Below are 17,035 nucleotides of genomic sequence, written 5' to 3'. Positions count from 1 at the left end.
CAAGAGATGTTATTTCCCCTGTCCTGGTCACTCCACCTTCCCCTGCCAGCACCACCTTGGATGGCATTGGAAGAATGTTCGAGCAGAGATACTGACTTTTCTCCCACCCTGGAAAAGAAGCCCAATAATCACTCCCCAAACCATTTCTTCATCGTGTAACAATCAGGGGAAGGACACCTAATAAGAGGCAAAGATTGGGCTGGTGATTGAGATGGGACCTGGGGACCAGAGCTGCAAAGCTATGTCTTTGCCCATGATACATCTTGCACAGTATTCACTGGTATTCACAGAGCCTGCGTGAGACAGGAAAGAAGCAGGACGGTCACCAGATCTGTTGAAGAAAAATGGGTAATAAAGAGGATTATCGCAATCCACTTTATAAATCCAATCAAGAATGTGTGTCCCTGGAGAAAAAGGAACGTTCTTGCACTGTTGGTGGGAATGCAAACTGGTGTACCCACTCCAGAAAACAGTATGGAGTTTCCTCAAAAAGTTAAAAATAGAACTACCCTACGATTCAATTATCACACTACAGAGTGTTTACCCAAAGGATAGAAAAACATTAGTTCAGAGGGATACATGCACCCTGATGTTTACAGCAGCATTATTTACAATAGCCAACTTATGGAAGCAGCCCAAGTGTCCATCCATTGACGAATGGATAAAGAAGATGTGGGATATATATACAATGGAATATTATCCAGCCATAAAAAAGAATGAAAGCTTGCCATTTGCAATAACAGGATGGATCTAGAGAGTATTACGCCAAGTGAAATCAGTCAGAGAATGACAAATACCATATGATTTCCTGCATATGTGGAATTTAAGAAACAAAACAAACAAAGGGGGGAAAAAAGGGACAGAAGGCAAATCAAGAAACAGACTCTTAACTACAAAGAACAAACTGATGGTTCCCAAAGGGGACTGGGGTGGGGGAGGGATGAAATAGGTGATGGGGATTCTGGAGGGCACTTGTGATGAGCACCAGGTGATGTATGGAAGTGTTGAATCCTATATTGTACAGTTGAAACTAATATTATACTGTATGTTAACCAAAAGGTATTAAAATAAGAACTTAGAAAAACGTGTGTCCCTTAGGGGAGCTGAAGGTCAAAAACACCATACTCTTTCATGGACTCCTTGGCTCAAAAAGATGGGCGTGGGCTGCAGGGAGGTCAACAGGAAATTCTATGCACAGAGGGCGCTATTTGTCAAAACATAGCCTGTGCCCCCCCACCCCCACCCCCGGCACTGTCATCATCTATCTGGGCGCTAGCCAAGAATATGCACATTCCTGGAAGGCACCCTGTTTTGCTGACTCAGAATTTATAGCTGCGGGGGGCACCTGGGTGGTGTAGTCCTTAAGTGTCTGCCTTCAGCTCAGGGCGTGATCCCGGCGTTCTGGGATCGAGCCCCACATCAGGCTCCTCCGCTATGAGCCTGCTTCTTCCTCTCCCACTCCCCCTGCTTGTGCTCCCTCTCTCGCTGGCTGTCTCTCTCTGTCAAGTAAATAAATAAAAACCTTCAAAAAAAATGTATAGCTGTGGGGCCTGGGAAGGTACAATGACAGCAAGCACGATGGGTCGTCCCTGTGCACATCTAGGTTTGAGACGCCCTCCGCACACCAACCATGTGTGTAGCCAAAGAAGGACCAGTAGCTGCTGTTTAGGACGCCCCAGAGCAGAATCCCCCGCTGGGCTGGGCTGAGCTGGGGGCTGGAGGCTGGCGATGCTGTTTCTTAACGACCCAGGCCATCCTGCAAGTGGGCAGCTGGGAAAAGCCAGACTGAGCAGTGGCTGCTGGAAAAGCAGAGTTAAGGGGAAGGGCTACTTTGAGCCTCATCAGCTGTCATTCAAGCTGAGGGTGGGGTCAGGGCCTCTACCCAACTCTGCCACCGCAGGTGTTGCTTGATGGAAGGGGGCTCTTTCCAGGGAGTGCTCCGAAAGCAGGCCTGAGGTCCAACGGGGAGGTATTCAGAGCCCGGGACTGGGCCTTCTCTGGAGTACGTCTGGGGCTCAGCACAAGCATTACATTCTCCTACCTACGGCTTCCCCACCACGATTATCCCCATGCACTTCATTTCCTTACCCCTTTTTATTTTTTCCTGTAGCACTTATCACCACTGACACTATATTATATATGGACTTGTTTGCCTATTGTTTGTCCCACACTACAATATAGGCCCCAGGAAAGCAGACACTTTGCCCATTTTTTTAAAACCCGTGCTTAGAAAAAGTCAGGAACATAGTAGGCACAACAGGTATTTTTTGAACACATGAATGAACGTTCTTCACTTCCCAGCCCCTGGGCATACTGGGGCTCACAGAAGTCTGCCGGGCAATTTCCCTGCAGGCTGGCAGCTTCATTGGTTCAGGCAATTAGGAGCCCGAGGGCATGATCTGGGCTTCGTAACCCCCAAACTGCACTTATTATTTTCCTAGTCACTAGACTGTGAGCTATTTCAGGGCAGGGACTGTGCCTTCTGCAGCCTGGTTTCCTCCGTGCCCAGCACAGCACCTGACAGAAGGAAGCAGTGCAATTTCTAGATCAAAGAGTGGAAATGTAATAGCTACTAGGAAAAATTGTATAGGAAAAATGTAGGCATGCTGACCCTCTAGGGTCAAATCCACACTCGTCAGGACTTGCTTCTTCTGCATAAATGTTTAGCTGGGGAAGCCAGAACCCACACTCATACCGAGCACGTGTTCTTCTGTGGGTTAGATAAATGAGATGACCATTCGGTGACACCCTAGCCCAGCTGCCATTACTAACTGCTCAAGACCAGGTCCGGCCACCTCCATGAGCATTTGTTTCCTCACTTAGAAAACAGGGATTAATCAAAAGTACTTATCACTGACTACCAACTAAGATGAACAAACCCTAACTAAGATGAAACAAATAACCTCAATAGTCCTATTACTCTTTCAGAAATTGAATCTGTAATTTAAAGGTTCCCGAAAAAGAAATCTCCAGGCCCAGATGGCTTCCTTGGAGTGTTTCACCAAACATTTAGAGAAGAATTAACAGCAGTTGTATACAACTTTTTCAGAACACAGAAGAGAGAGGAACACTTCCCAATTCATTTTGTGAAGCTGGTATTACCCTGGTACCTAAGGCAGACAAAGGGATTAAAAAAAATTAAGCAAAAACCCCTCCCAGCCCACGGCAGACCAGTAATCACTCAGAACATAGATGCTCAATCCTCGACAAGATATTAGCACACCAAATCCAACGATGCTTAAAAATGATACACTCTGTCCACGGCGGATTTATTCCAGGTGTGTGAGGCTGGTTAAACGTTTGAAAATTAACTAATGTAACCCGCCATATGATGGAGGTAAAGAAGAAAAAGAATATGATTCTATCTGTTGACCCAGACAAAGCACTTGACAAAATTTAACACCCATTTCATGGCAAAAATTCTCAGGAAGTTAGAAAGAGAAAGCAACGCCCTCAACTGGATAAAGAACATCTTCAAAACACCGACGGCCAGCAGCACGTGGTAAAAGGCTGACAGCGCTCCCCCTAGGATCAGAGACAACTTCTCAGTGTTGGACGTTGACGTTCTAGCCACTGAACCAGGCAAGAAAAGGAAATAGATGGTATCCAGGTTGGAAAGGGAGAAATAAAGACTGTCTCTATGCGCAGGTGACAGTTAAAATAAAAATAAATTGAAAGCACCTAGTCTGTAAGGTTAAATGAGAAAACATGTATGACACAGCCAACATGGTCTATGGCCAGAGGTAAGAGCTTAAGAAATGCCAAGCTGCTCTGTGATGATGATGATGACGACGATGGTGGTGATGATGATGATGGAGGAGGAGAAGGAAGAGGAAGAGGATGAGAATCTGAATAATCCCCGGGAAAGGTGACTGTAAGCCCCTTCGGAGGCACATTCCCTTGCTCAGCTACTCTGACAGCCGGAAGCCCTCCAATGAGTCCGCTTCCTCCTGTAATTAGCACATCAGTTCCTACTTCTCCGGATTTTCTAAGGCTGGAGAGGGCTAGCCGAAGAATAGGGGGTTGATTATCCAGGCGACGGGGAGGTTGGGAGACCTTCAGGGAGGCACCTGGAGTGGCTGTCAGAATCCCCGTCTCCGCTGACTCAAGAGCACCAGGGAGAGGGAGAACGAGTTCGTAGAGGAGAAAGGGGAGAGGTGTGGGGGGTTGCAAAGGAGCTTCAGAGGACGGAGCCATCCTGAGCTGATGGGAGAAGATGGGTAGCAGACAGGAGAGGAGGGCTGTGACTGGCATGGGGTGGGTATGGGGTGGTCAGGAAAGAGCCAGCCGGAGGGAGCGTGGCCGTCCACTCCAACGCTGAAGGGACCCAGTTGGTTCCTCCCCCGCACACTCTCTGGAGTCCAACACTGATTCCAGGGTTAGGGTGAAATTCAGAGAATAGAGTAATCCAAAACAGTGGGCATGGCCCGGGAATTCCTTCTGTATGTGATATGCTCTTGCCCCCCTGCCCCCACAGAGCATGGTGGCCTCCCTCTCAGTATTCTGCTGGGGCTGCAGTCCCTGACCCACACTAGCTGATTCGGTAGCAGGAAACGGGGGAGGCCAGTGCACGCCGGGAGCCCTGCTCAGGAGGCAGCCTGTAGCTACCGGGGATAACTGAGAGCAGGACCCATTCTGCGTGCCAAGGAGAAATGGGATGGGAGCGCTGGGGACACAGAAAGGAACAATGAGGAAGGATGTGCCGTTGGACTTACCTGCCGAAAACCATTCCTGGTGAACTGTAAGATTTTCAAGGCATAGTTGGACCTCTGGCCTTTGCTGTTGAATTCAATGTGGCCGGTGAGACCTTCCAATTCTACCTGTCCAAGAGAGAGTGAGTTACAGCACCAAAGAGGCCCATGTGCCACTTGGCTCCAAGCACTCCACACAAGGGCTATTTAAGGATGCCCAAGAGGAAGCCGGCCATCAAAGTCCATTCTCCTGCCTGCCTCTCAGCCACAGGATCTCGTGACTACAAATGCGATGTTTCTGGAATGAATTCAGACTCAGCTGGAGCTGGAGGAGGAGAAGGATGCCCCACACCCAATGACCGTGCAGCTGCTGTATAAAGCAACACAATGCCAAGATGGCAGCCCGGACTCACATCCTCCCGTGTCCCTTCTCCAGGCCACTGGCTGTTAATAGAATCTATCCTCTTTGGGCAGCTGCTCACCCACCATCGGGTCTGCAGGAAGTCAGGAAGACCTGACTCTAAATGCAAACCCTAAGCTACTCTGCGCCAGGCGTCTCTGATAGGAGATGTCTTCTTCGTGGGCTAGAGATCCATGTCCGTCCCATCAGAGGAGACACGGCTGGAGACATGGCTGGGAAAGCCAGCTCCAAACCGTGCTCGGTGGGGCGTTAGGGATCAGGGAACAACTGTGACTCACAGTGTGCGAATGGGGTCAGCGCAGATGGCTGTTTTAGCTGGGACTGTGACGTCCTGAGGAGGCCTGGAGGTGCAGGGCCTCGCACAGAGCGTCCCCCACCCCCCGCCTGCGGGGCCCCAGACGCCCCTCACCATGCGTAGGTAGTTCATGAGGCTGGTGCCGTGCTGCCAGATCTGGGCCGAGCCGCAGGACAGAGGCTTCACGCCGATCTCCTGGCTCCGGTTGAGCTCCTGCACCGCGGTGACCACAGCATAGACGGCGTCAAACAGCAGGGCCGAGGACAGCTGGGAGGGGGCGGACGGTGGGTGGGAAGGCAGTGGCAGGAGGCCCAGGGAGAAGGAGGGATGGGTGTGAAGGGGTAGGGGAAGGGAAGGGAAAGGAGGAAGAAAAGAAGGGAGGAGGACGAGAGAAAGAGAGACAAAGAAGAAATAAGGGCACTTCTTTGTTGCCCGGGGCCCACCGCCTGGCTCTGGGCCAGCTCCGCTTCCCCTAAGGGTCCGGGTGCTTGCCCGGGGCAGACAGTGGTGGCGCAGGCTTCTCTGGCATGGGACCATCCAGCTGTGCCTTTGAGCCCCAAGTGATTTCAAGGATAGCCTTTTCTCTCTGCTCCAGGGAGGTGCAACTCCCATTGCTGTCAGGAATCCCCAAGGAGGGGATGGGGCTGCCTATCTCAGGAAGAGGGAAGGAACCTGGATGCTACCTTCAGATGTGCCCAGTGTGCAATGCTCAGCCGAAGGTCACTTACTCTAGAAGTCCCCAGGATAGCACGTCTTCCTGGATATAGCTACCATCAGTCGGCTACTTTGTGCCACCCAGTGTGATGGGTACTTAGAGAGCACATGGTAAACGCAAAGCCCGAAAATGAGCAAGACCCTATTCCCGCAATAGATTACAGTGGAAAGGAGAGGTGTCTGGGGAGACAGGACCCAAATAAGGGTAACGTGAAACTGGGTGAGGTTGGTGGGGCCCAAAGAGGAAGGTCTTGTTGGGTGATCAAGAAAACATTTCTTGGGGCGCCTGGGTGGCTCAGTCATTAAGCATCTGCCTTCGGCTCAGGTCATGATCCAGCATTCTGGAATTGAACCCCGCCTCGGGCTCCCTGCTCAGCGGGAAGCCTGTTTCTCCCTCTCCCACTCCCCCTACTTGTGTTCCCTCTCTTGCTGCCTCTCTGTCAAATAAATAAGTAAAAAATCTTAAAAAAAAAAAAAAGAAGAAGAAGAAGAACAAGAACAAGAAAACATTTCTTGGAGGACACAGCGTTGGAACCGAGCACTAAGGATTTTGGTAGAAACATCACTGGATCCGGGAGGGGGAGCAGCCAGGGAAGGGGAAAAGGCACCCCAGAGTGGAACTGTGGGGTGGAAAGTGTGGGGCACACTTGGGGGGTGCGTCGGAGGGGAAGAAGCAACAAACCGGCGACGTAGGCAGGGATCATTCTGCAGAGGGAGTCCGCCCAGGTGTAGTTCGTGCACGTTTTCATCGCCCTAGGCAACTGCAAGCTCTCAGGCAGGAACGTGCAGGGCCACCACCTCTACATCCCGCACAGCATCTAGCACTGGGACTTGAGATGTGGTAGGCCCCCCAAGACATAGTTCTAGAACTGAATTAAATTTGGGGTGAAATCTGCCCACCGAGGCTCAGCCAGAGCACCACCCAATGAGCTAACCTGGTGTCTGCAGCTTCGGGGGGGGGGGGGGAGCAGAAAAACAGAAGCTGCCTGCCCTTGAGGAGTGTGCCGTCTAAGGAGGCAATGACACTGGGCCGTGTACATACAGTCCCTGGCAAGAAAAACCGACCGAGTGTAAATGACAATAGGGTCAAACCGTACAGGAGCCCTGAGGGGAGGCCCCGTGGGAGCAGTGATGTTGGGGTCTGTCAGTTCTTAACACCTCCTCCTCCCTGGCCAGGCCCTGGGAGATCGACCCCTCCAAGGCTGGAGGCAGGGAGGCCATCTCGTGACCTCTGGGATTTTTTTCAAGCTCTTAAGACAGAGTGTAAGGAGACAGGAGGTGCCGGGGAAAGAGCTCGAAACCAGGAGGACTGAACCCACAGTCTGGATCCCAGCCCTCAACGCATGTGCTGAGTGATCCCGAGTAGGCTGTGGAACCCTGGAGAGAACCAGTTTCCTGTAAACGAGAGACTGCCTCCCTGGCTCGCAGGTCTGTAACGTGCTCTGCAAACTGCGCACCCCCTGCGTGCGGGCAGGTGTCAGCTCGGGAAGCAGGTGCTGACTGAATGAAGGCTACGGGGAGTCGCAAGAACGGGGAGCTCAAGGCAGCAAACAGGCTGGGAAGAGTGACTTATTCCCTGTGCAGTTCAGCTCCTGTTAGGCAAGGAGTCCTGTGACAGCGACTGGGGGCGGGGAGGGGGACTGCCTTCGGATCATCTTTCTAAAAGGCAATTACAGGGGAGAACAGCCCAAGAGAGTTTCCCTGCCCCAATCCACATTCACTTGCATTGCAAAACTGCCTAGCCCTCGTATTCCTTCTTCCTCCTTCTTCCCCTCTTTCTTCCTCTCTTGCTCCTTTTTTCTTCCTTCTACCTGCTTTTCTTTCTTCCCACATTAATTCAGCTCCTAGGACGTGGAAGTCCCGGAGACCAACGTCTCCCGTTCTCCTCCGAGATATCCAACAGGCAGGAGCCCCTGTGTCCCCTGCGCCTGTGTTGGGCCTTCACCCCTCTCAGCTCCATCACCTCTCCTTTCTGTCCCCTGGCCCCGAAGTGCCCTGAGGCCTAAAGACCAAGCACGTAGGGGCACTAAATGGAGCAATCAGGACCAGTAGAAAGCTCTGCAGTAGGAATGAGCCGTGCTGACCAGCCACCTCCCTCGAGTTCCTCCCGCCCTTCCCCTCTGCAGCTCAGCTCCTTCTTCATTGATTCCAGGCTCACCTGCAAGGCACTCGATGCTTCTCAGAGAGCCTACAACTGTCCTTGTCCTTTGCACATAATTCATTTTCCCCTGCACATATGTGGCTCCTTTATTAATGGACCTCTCACATTTCCTTGCCAAAAGGACATATGGAAATGATCAATGCTACAGACTCTCCCTTTCCAGCTTAGACAAACATTGACCCGAGGAGAGGGGCGCTGGTTACAGCTACCGACATTGGCCCCTAGATCCTTCTGTTTGGCTATTTAAATGATACGGTAAACTAATTTCTGTCCCACCTTCTCCTTTGTCTCCTAGCTTGTCTGTCCATTCAGAGAGTCTCAAAATCTCGGCCTGTTAGACTGGAAAGGATCCTAGAAATTGAAGAGTCCAACTCTCTTCTTTTACCAAACACAAAACCGAGGCTCGAAGAATTCACCTCCTGTCCAAAGTCACCAAGCAAGACAGAGGCAGGGCCAGGATTGAAGCCCCAGGACCCTTTCTCCAGTCTGGTTTCCTTCTGTGTCTGCAACATTGTCTTTTCATCCTCTCGAGAAGCCGGTGGTGAGTCATTACTCTGTCAGATTTATTCCCGTGCCTCTCTCCTGTCCTGGGTTTGCCCCCCGCTCCCCGCCCCGGTCTGACTGGTCGTTGTTCCTCACACTAGCCTCTCAGCGAAGAGCCACTTGGAAATGTTGTTAGAACAGGACAGGGCAGGACAGAGGGGCAGTGGGAGGCGACCACCTGTTGCCTACCTAGCACCCATTCTCCTCTTTTTCCTCCCCAGTAGAACCCCCATTTTGTTCAGGTATCCATCCCCCAAGGAGCCATGTGCTTCAGGCGTGGCTAATCCAGCCCCAGCTCTCAAGTGATCCTGAGTGGTTTACGAGTCCTCCCATCCCCCCACCAAAATGTGATTCGGGAACGGCCCAGCGGCCCAATTCTGACCAATGCAACATGAACAGAGACCAGGAGGAAAGGGTCACTTCTCAGAAAAGCTTCCCGTCTCTGAGAGATGCAGTCCTTCCTCCTTCTCTCAGCACTACCATGTCAGGACACGATGCCCGGGCCTGCGGCAGCCAGCCTGACTCCAGCCCAAGGGGGGACTCGACGTCAAGGGGGACAGAGAGGAATGGGAGGAAACTAGGTTTCCAAAGACATCAGTCCAGAGTCTGCCTTCCCTCTCAGCTTGCCGTGACATGAGGTGACATGTTTCCTTTTTCTGCATAAGGCAGTTTAATACACGGTTTCCACTGCTGGAGGCTAAATGCACCTTAAGCAGTACGAAGGCCTCAGGGACCCCCTTCCTCCCAGGGCATGACTGCCCCCGGCCCTCAGAGAGGCCCGGGCCTCCGCATCCCCCTGTAGAGGCCCTTCTTCTCAGGCGGCTGTGTGCCGGTCCCTGAGAGACCCCAGCGCCTGCACACTGGCAGACGCAGCGCACCACGCCATTCCTCACACCCTCCCACCAGGCCCCAGGCTCCTTCCTGCCACATGCTTGTTGTTCCCACTCGTCTGGGATGCGGTTTTCTTGGCTGATGTTCTCTTATTAGCAAATGATCTGGATGCTGGGAGAGTGGTGCGTGCCTGTCTGCAGTGTTCCTTTGGCATCTCGCATTCTGGGACCTTCAAGATTCTTCCAGAGCTTCTAGGAATTACAGCCCAGAGAGGGATGCTGGGGGCAGGCGTGGGTGCAAGAGGGGCAGTGTCAAGGCTCCTCAAGGTCTTCTTTTCCATCTGCATATTGCCTTCAGAGGGGTGACACGGTGGCAGTCCCCAGGGCACTCTGGGCTTCACGGGTCCTCTCTGCAGCTCAGCCTGGGCCCCTCTGAGCTGAAACTTCCTAAGCCCCGAACACCATCCCTCCCCATTGGGTCTCCTCTGCGTCCTCCCTACATAACCAGACGGCCCCTCTTGCTGGCTCCTGGCAACACGCCCGGGGCCTCTCATCTGGCTCCTCCGACTGCCTCTCTGAGCCCTGCCGCCCATCCCGTGCTCCTCCCGCTTATCTGCCCCCACGTGCCAATCTTCTCCGATCAGCCGGTTTCACCTCTGCCGGGAGCCTGTGATCTCTGCCTCATCAACTTTTCAGCTCACTGCGGATCTCGGATCTCCGTCCCAAAGCAGCCTGCTGCTCTCTCTCCTACTTGTTTTCACCCTCTGCTTTTATTTACTAATTTAGCTCCGCAAGTACTTGGGATTGCAGTTGGGGGAAAGCAGCTCTGGGGCCAAAACAGCGCTCTGTCCATGTCTCTCGTCTGGGTGGAGAGTCCCCTCCATCCCTGCTCCTTCCCGGCTCCCACCCCATCCCATCGCCCTTCCCTTCACCACCCCCTCTGTCTTTCTGTGGCTTCCGTGCCCCATCTGTGCGCATGCCTCTCTCGTCTTGTCTCCGCTTCCCCGTCCCTGATCTTCTAAATATTAAATCCCCTGAACGGCTCAATCCTTGTTTAAAATCCTCTCCTCTTTCTTGGCACCAAAATATTGCTTGGCAAGGGACTCTCGAGTCCCTTGTTTTTATATTTTCATTTGGTTCTTCATTGTTATTTTCTTTTGAGCTGTTTGTAAATTGTTTAGGGGAACGAAAGACTCTGTATAAATTAAGATGAATCAGTCTGACTCAGGGAACAGAGGCTGAGTTTCCGCCCCCTCCCCTGAAGGAAAAATAAGAATATCTTCCAAACACACACCTGTAACCGTCATCTCCCCGCCTCATAGCTCCCCCACCCAGATCACTGGATTCTCCTTCTCTTGGATGCCCATTTATCTCTGAACCTCTGTAGCTTAAACTCTGCTCCCCAAAATCAGACCAGGACAGGAGCCATTAAAATCTCATCGAATAGTCTGTACAATCTGGGTTTTATTCAATGAAATAAACACTTAATTACAAACATCTGTTTTAGCCTAAATTCTAATTACTTAACCTAGCCATCTGTAATTTTAACGATTTTCTACGATTTTTGTTCTTTGCAGTGTGATTAATGGGAACGGCATATGAAATAGCGGGTATGTGTCTCCATCCACAGCTCGCCCGTGTGCAGCTCGCATAGTGCCAGGCGGGAAGCAGGGGAGCGGCGTGATGTCAGCCACCTGGAGGTGCAGCCCCGGCCTGGGTGGCGGCACTCACCTCTCTCTCTCTCTCTCTCTCTCTCTCTTACTAACCCTTTAGCTCAGATGCTCCCTCTGTGTCCTCAGAGCAGCCCCCTTTCCAGCAGCACCCTGGAGCACAGTGGGGCACACACAATTTAAGAGGAAGAGAAACAGGACAGGAGAAATGCCAAGGGTGCAGAAGACAGATGGAGTGCAGGAGAGTAAGGGGAAAGGGAAGGGAGGGGGAAGAGAAAGGGGAGGGGGAGGGGAAGACAGGAAGGGAAGAGTCCAAGGAGAAGACAGGAGAAGGAAGAGAGACTGGACCTGAGACAGAAAGACAGAGCAGAGGGGAACGGGGCAGGGGAGGGGGGAGAGAAGAGGGCCCTGGAGGCAGGAGAGAGCAGGTCCCTGTGGAGGAGCTGCCTGTGGAGGAGCTGCCTGCAGCCTTTTTAGAAAGCTGGATGGGGAGACAGACTGGCCTGGGCTTTCCTGGAATTGATTATTTCTCGCCTTCCAGCTCCCCAGCAAATGAAAGGGCTGGGCTGTTTGTGCTGGGAATTTCAACCCCCAAAGAGACAGGAAGAGGCACCGCTTTTCAAAAGGCAGTTGCTAAGTGAGAAGCCTTGAGAAGGATTTGTTGCTGTTTGAAGCTGTGAGCTTTCTTTCCATATTCTTCCAGGTGAGGAGTTTCTATAACACCTTCCCTTCCTCCTCGGAGGCTACAGAGACTCGGCTGCAAGGCTCTTGGCACCGAGAGGCAGTCTTGGGCTCTCATCTCCCTCTTCTGTGCCTCAGTTTCCCCATTTACCAAACAAGGGGTACGTGACCACTCTCAGCTGCTATTAGAATGCCGTGGGGAGGAAAAAAAGAGGTCGAGGTGGGATAATTTCGTGGGAAGCGCTCCAGTATTCCAGATGAAACAAACGCAATAAGCACTCCCGTCTCCTGAGCTAGAGAGAACACACGTCCCTGTTCTGCAGGCAAGAAAACAGCAGGGCTCGGCCCAGAGAAAGCTGACTGAGGCAGCATCACAGCCTGGCGCCCAGGACTGACTGTCCCCTCCCGGGGACCGGGGCTAGGTCTCAGGCTCACACTTAGTCTCCTCACACTGCCCCTCTGAAGTAGGCTTGTACTCTTATTCTCCACCCCCAACACGGAGGGAGGCTCCAGAGAACCCCCCACTCCCTGACTGCCTCCAACATTCTTGGGGAACACAGGATGCCGAGGCTTTGGGAGGTCAGAGACTGGATTGGGAAGGACAAAAATGAGGTCAAGAGGGCTGCTTCCACGTGACCGGACATGGGGTCCCTGCTCCACCCAGGACGGCCTCACACCCTGCACAGCGTCCCGCACACTAAGCGAGCAGCAATGCGGTCTTTGCTTCCTCCTCCTCTGGGAAGCCTTCCCTGATCATTCCAGGCAGGACGAAGAGGCTTTACTCTGCTTCCACGGGGCAGGATCCCACTTGGAACCATTTTCCTAGAGGTGGGGACAGATCTTACTTCCCACATCATGAACCCCAGAAGGTAGAGGCTTTGGCTCTTCTTTACCGCGATGGGCTATGGGATGGGCCCCCATCCTTCACTCTACCCTGTACTCAGGCCTGTTGCCATGTGACTCCTTACTTTTCATCTCTAAAAGAGTAGAGTCTGCTTCCTCATTCCCTGACTTTGAATTTGTCTGGGTGCCTTTCTTTGGCCAACATGATTTGGCAGTCGCCGCGTGCCCGTTCTGGGAAGTTAGCACTAAAAGGTCTGGTGTGTTCTGACTTGCTTTGTCATCGTCCTGCCACCGCCACGAGAATACGCCAGGCTGGCCTGCCTGCTGGGCCAGGGGAGGGATGAGAGGCACGTGGAGCAGGAGCTGACCCCCAACTAGGTTAGGAATCTGTAGCTAATCCTCCCTCACCCCCCAGATGAGCTGATCTGATGTGCAAATGCACGAGCTGCACAAATGCTTAGTGTCACATGCTAGTGACGTTTGGGGATTGGTCGTTACCCAGCACTTACACAGCAAAAGCTACCCGATACACCTACTGCTGCCTAACCCAGTGGCTGCCATATAGCACGTTAAACAAGCTCATTCAATGAATACTTGTGATTTGAAGATCGAATTATATTCCCTTTTATCTTCACAAAAATCTCCCAAGGTGGTCAAGCAGAATCAGCCCAAAATGACCGATAAAAAATCTGAGACCCAGAAGAGTTACATAACTACTGAGGATCACGGAATGAGAACATGGCAAGGCTGGTACCTGAATCCAGGTCCTATGCCCCCGAGGCCAGGGCTCCCCTGGGCACGTGTGAGCACGGCCAGCCCCAGAATCCTGTGAAAGGCACTGGCTGGCCTGCATGTTGGGTCTTTTCCTTGTAAGGCCTCCCACTGGGTCCTGGGCGGGCCTCTCCTCTGCCTGCTTGTGGTCAGTGTGAGCGCTAATGGCAGGACTGAGACCCCCCCACCCCAGAGAGCAACTGGAAATACCAGTTTTCTGATATTTCTGGGAGGGACAAACCTGGTCCTCCCATGACGCCATGCCTGAGCATGTCCCACACTGTCCTTAACCCATCTACTTCCTTTCCTTCCGATGTCTCACCCCTGCCAAGTCCTTCTTGTGGATTCTCACCTCTTTCAGGTCTCAAATACCTTGTTGGGATGTGCTCCTTAAACCTTTCCTGAAACTCAGTTCTCAAGCATCCTTCTCCTACCCGGCTCCCTGACCACAGATCCTTGAGCTCTGCATGAGCTCTGACCCCTTAGTTACTCTTCCCTTCCTAGGATTTCTGCCAGGCTACGCAATCATGGAGGTACACAGCTTGTTGGACGGGCACTCTGTCCACGCCCCTGCCTCTAGGAAGCCCAATGCTGGATCACTGCCTTGGCCAAGCACTAATTAGTTGTCCATTTGTGCGGATGTCCAGAAATGTCCTTGCCCCTGGACATGGATCAAAGACAGTTCTCGCTCCTATTTTAGAAGCCCTCCAGGGAAGGTCCCACTCCAGGAAGGTGCCTGGTTCCACTGGCACCAATCAGGACTATTTCTATTCCAGTTTTTTCTATCTCTAGCTCACTGTTCCGCCTTCCTCACTGATTCATTCATTCATTCAACAAATACCCACTAACTACTTTCAGTCTGCCAGGCCAATTTGCAGTGGCAACAGAATCATGCTCGTAGAAAGAGGGAAAACGGCATAGCGGTTAAAACTCTGAACTGGGTTCTGCTGCTAGTTCCTTTGCTTACTGGCTGTATGACCCTGGGCTGTTTACTTAACCCTTCTGGGCCTCTGTGTCATCATCTGCAAAGTGAAGATACTGATAGCACACCTCAGAAAAGTTATGGGAACAGCACGTGAGCTGTCTTACGAGGCTCTGGGAAGCTTAAATGTGATGTGGCTGGGACAGGACCTAGACAGCCAGGCAATCCCAGTCTCCCGAGAACTTGCCTTGTAACAGATGGACACAAGCCCACATACCTGACCTGGCCCACGGAGTAAGGACATCAAACCCAGTGCAGTATGCCAGGAAAAACTTTGCTTCCATCACACACACACAGCAGGGGGAGGGAGTGCAAAGGGGAAGAACATGGATGACGGCACAAAGCAGACCCTCTGCGTGAGTGGTACTACTCAGGGCAGTGGTCCAGCGTGATGGAGAGAGCACTGGACCAGGAGTCAGGAAATCTCAGAATCTAGCGTCATGCTGCAAGGCTTGGCGTGAGCCTTTGAACAAGACCTCCACGTCCCCACACTCAGCCCCACTCCCAGGCTGGGCTTCAGTTTCCTATCCTAAAAAATGAGGAAGCGGTGAGCGACAAGTGCTTTCCAACAGGAGGACTGTTGGATCCTAAATCAGGCAGTTCTCAGCAACAGCATGATCGGGAGTCTGGCTGCAGGAGACAGATGGACATCAGGACATCCCTAAATGACAGATACACACCTCTGCACAGGGCTCTCCCTGCGGACCTCCAGGAAGCTTGCTGCTTACAGCTCACTCCTCCCCAAACCTTCTCCGTCATTACTGCTTCCCAACACTGGTACATACCACTCTTTGAGCAGGGCCCAACAGGGCTAGACTCCAGAAGCGTGCATGCGTGCGTGTGGAGGCAAAGGGGCACAGGGAGGGCTCTGGCGGGTACTTACCGCAGGCCCCGTGAAGGGCACGTGGTCACAGTTCTCCTGCCACGACTGGTTGAGGCTCTGGGCAAACTCTTGGAAGAAAGCATGCGACTGGTTGAAGATGGAAAATCCCAGGATGTTGACACGGTCGTCCACAAGGCTGTCCATTCTCTGGAGCGAGAACTCCTGCAAGACCCGTGAGTCAGAGAACAGGGTTAGCAAGGGTGGAGGCGTGGGGATGGAGCGTGTCCTTCTAGTCCCACGAACACTTGCTGGCAGGCGCTCTGCTAGGTACTCAGGGTCCAGAGAGAACCACGGGTTGCTCTTCTGATGTTGGGGAAGGGGAGGAGGAAAAGAGAAATAAGCAGAATGATCTCTAAGAAAGGGGTATGTGTAACGTGCACCGAGAGAGGAAAAGTCTAATGTGCCTGGGGGAAGCAGGACTGTGTCCACAGAAGATGTGAGCCTTGAAGGAGGCAGAGGCATCCGCTGGGTGGCGAACGAGCATGGACAAACGTGATTCCAGGAAGAAGTCACCACGGCGGCTGAGAGGCATGGAGGTGAGAAAGTGTGGCCCTTTCAGCCAGCTGCCTGCCGTGGACTTGGACAAGACGGCGCTGCTTGAAGTGTGGTCCCCGGAGTCCCTGACATTGGAACTCTCTGAGGTAGCTTTAAAAAAAAAAAAGAGGGCCTCGGAGGGGAGAGGGGTGGCGGAATGGGACGGACCCGTGATGGGTAGTGAGGAGGGTACGTATTGCATGGTGCACTGGGTGTTATATGCAACTAATGAATCATCGAACTTTACATCGGAAACCGGGGATGTACTATATGGTGACTAACATAATATAATAAAAAACATTAAAAAAAAAAAGTGGCAGTTCCTGGGCCCCACCCAACACCAACTGCATCTGAATCACCCGAGCTGAGGGCTGGGCATCTGCATTTTCAGCGGGTCCCAAGGTTGTGTGCCAAACGCAGCAATGCTTGGGAGTTGCCGGGTGAGCACGTGGGACACAGGGGTTGAGGGCACAGTGAGAGGTGAGGCTGGGGAGGTCAGCAGGAGCCAGAGCTCAGCGGCCTGGCCGGTGGGCTAGGGACCCGGCACTTTATCCTGCAGGGCATGGGATCTGAGGGGACTGCCGGCAGGGGAGGGACAAAGCCAAGTTTGCTTTCAGAGAATCCCAGCCTGAAGGTCTGCCCGTAGGGTGTGCCTTTGCTTATTATTATATTTCCCCATTCATTTAACAGATATTTAAGTGCTTCTCATGAGCCAGACACAAAAGAAATGAACGAGAGAGACACCTGTCCTGTTCTCAAGGAGGCTGTGGGTTAATGGGCGAGGCAGGCTATAAGCACACACAAAACCCCGGAATTTCAGCCATCTATGGGAGCGATAGTTGGTGGGGGGAGGCTGCTACTTCGGATGAGGGAGTCAGAGAGACATTATCCAGGGCAGTGACATTTAGAAGTTCAAGGGGATTCTCCCAGGACCATGGCCTTCTTCCAGGGCCCTGGCTGGAGATAGCGGTTCTCTCAGAGAGCTAAAACCTGCAGGGAGGAGTTGTGTCAAGGCC

The 17,035-nt window shown here is 52.5% G+C and overlaps 1 protein-coding gene across 1 annotated transcript in view; it reads right to left on the bottom strand.

Annotated features, from left to right (window-relative positions):
• Nucleotides 1-17,035, bottom strand: part of GRIK4 (glutamate ionotropic receptor kainate type subunit 4) — a 417,047-nt gene that overhangs the window by 98,426 nt on the left and 301,586 nt on the right. The window contains exons 10-12 of the mRNA XM_026505548.4: nucleotides 15,486-15,647; nucleotides 5,522-5,674; nucleotides 4,716-4,820 (exon numbers count right to left, since the gene is read on the bottom strand). Coding sequence (XP_026361333.2) covers nucleotides 4,716-4,820; nucleotides 5,522-5,674; nucleotides 15,486-15,647 — 420 coding nt within the window. The remainder of the gene's footprint in view (nucleotides 1-4,715; nucleotides 4,821-5,521; nucleotides 5,675-15,485; nucleotides 15,648-17,035) is intronic.

Source organism: Ursus arctos, unplaced genomic scaffold, assembly GCF_023065955.2.
Source record: "Ursus arctos isolate Adak ecotype North America unplaced genomic scaffold, UrsArc2.0 scaffold_22, whole genome shotgun sequence".
In the NCBI taxonomy this organism is placed as follows: domain Eukaryota; kingdom Metazoa; phylum Chordata; class Mammalia; order Carnivora; family Ursidae; genus Ursus; species Ursus arctos.
The sequence above is the reverse complement of the archived record's forward strand: the minus strand, read 5'-3'. Positions and strand labels throughout refer to the sequence as shown.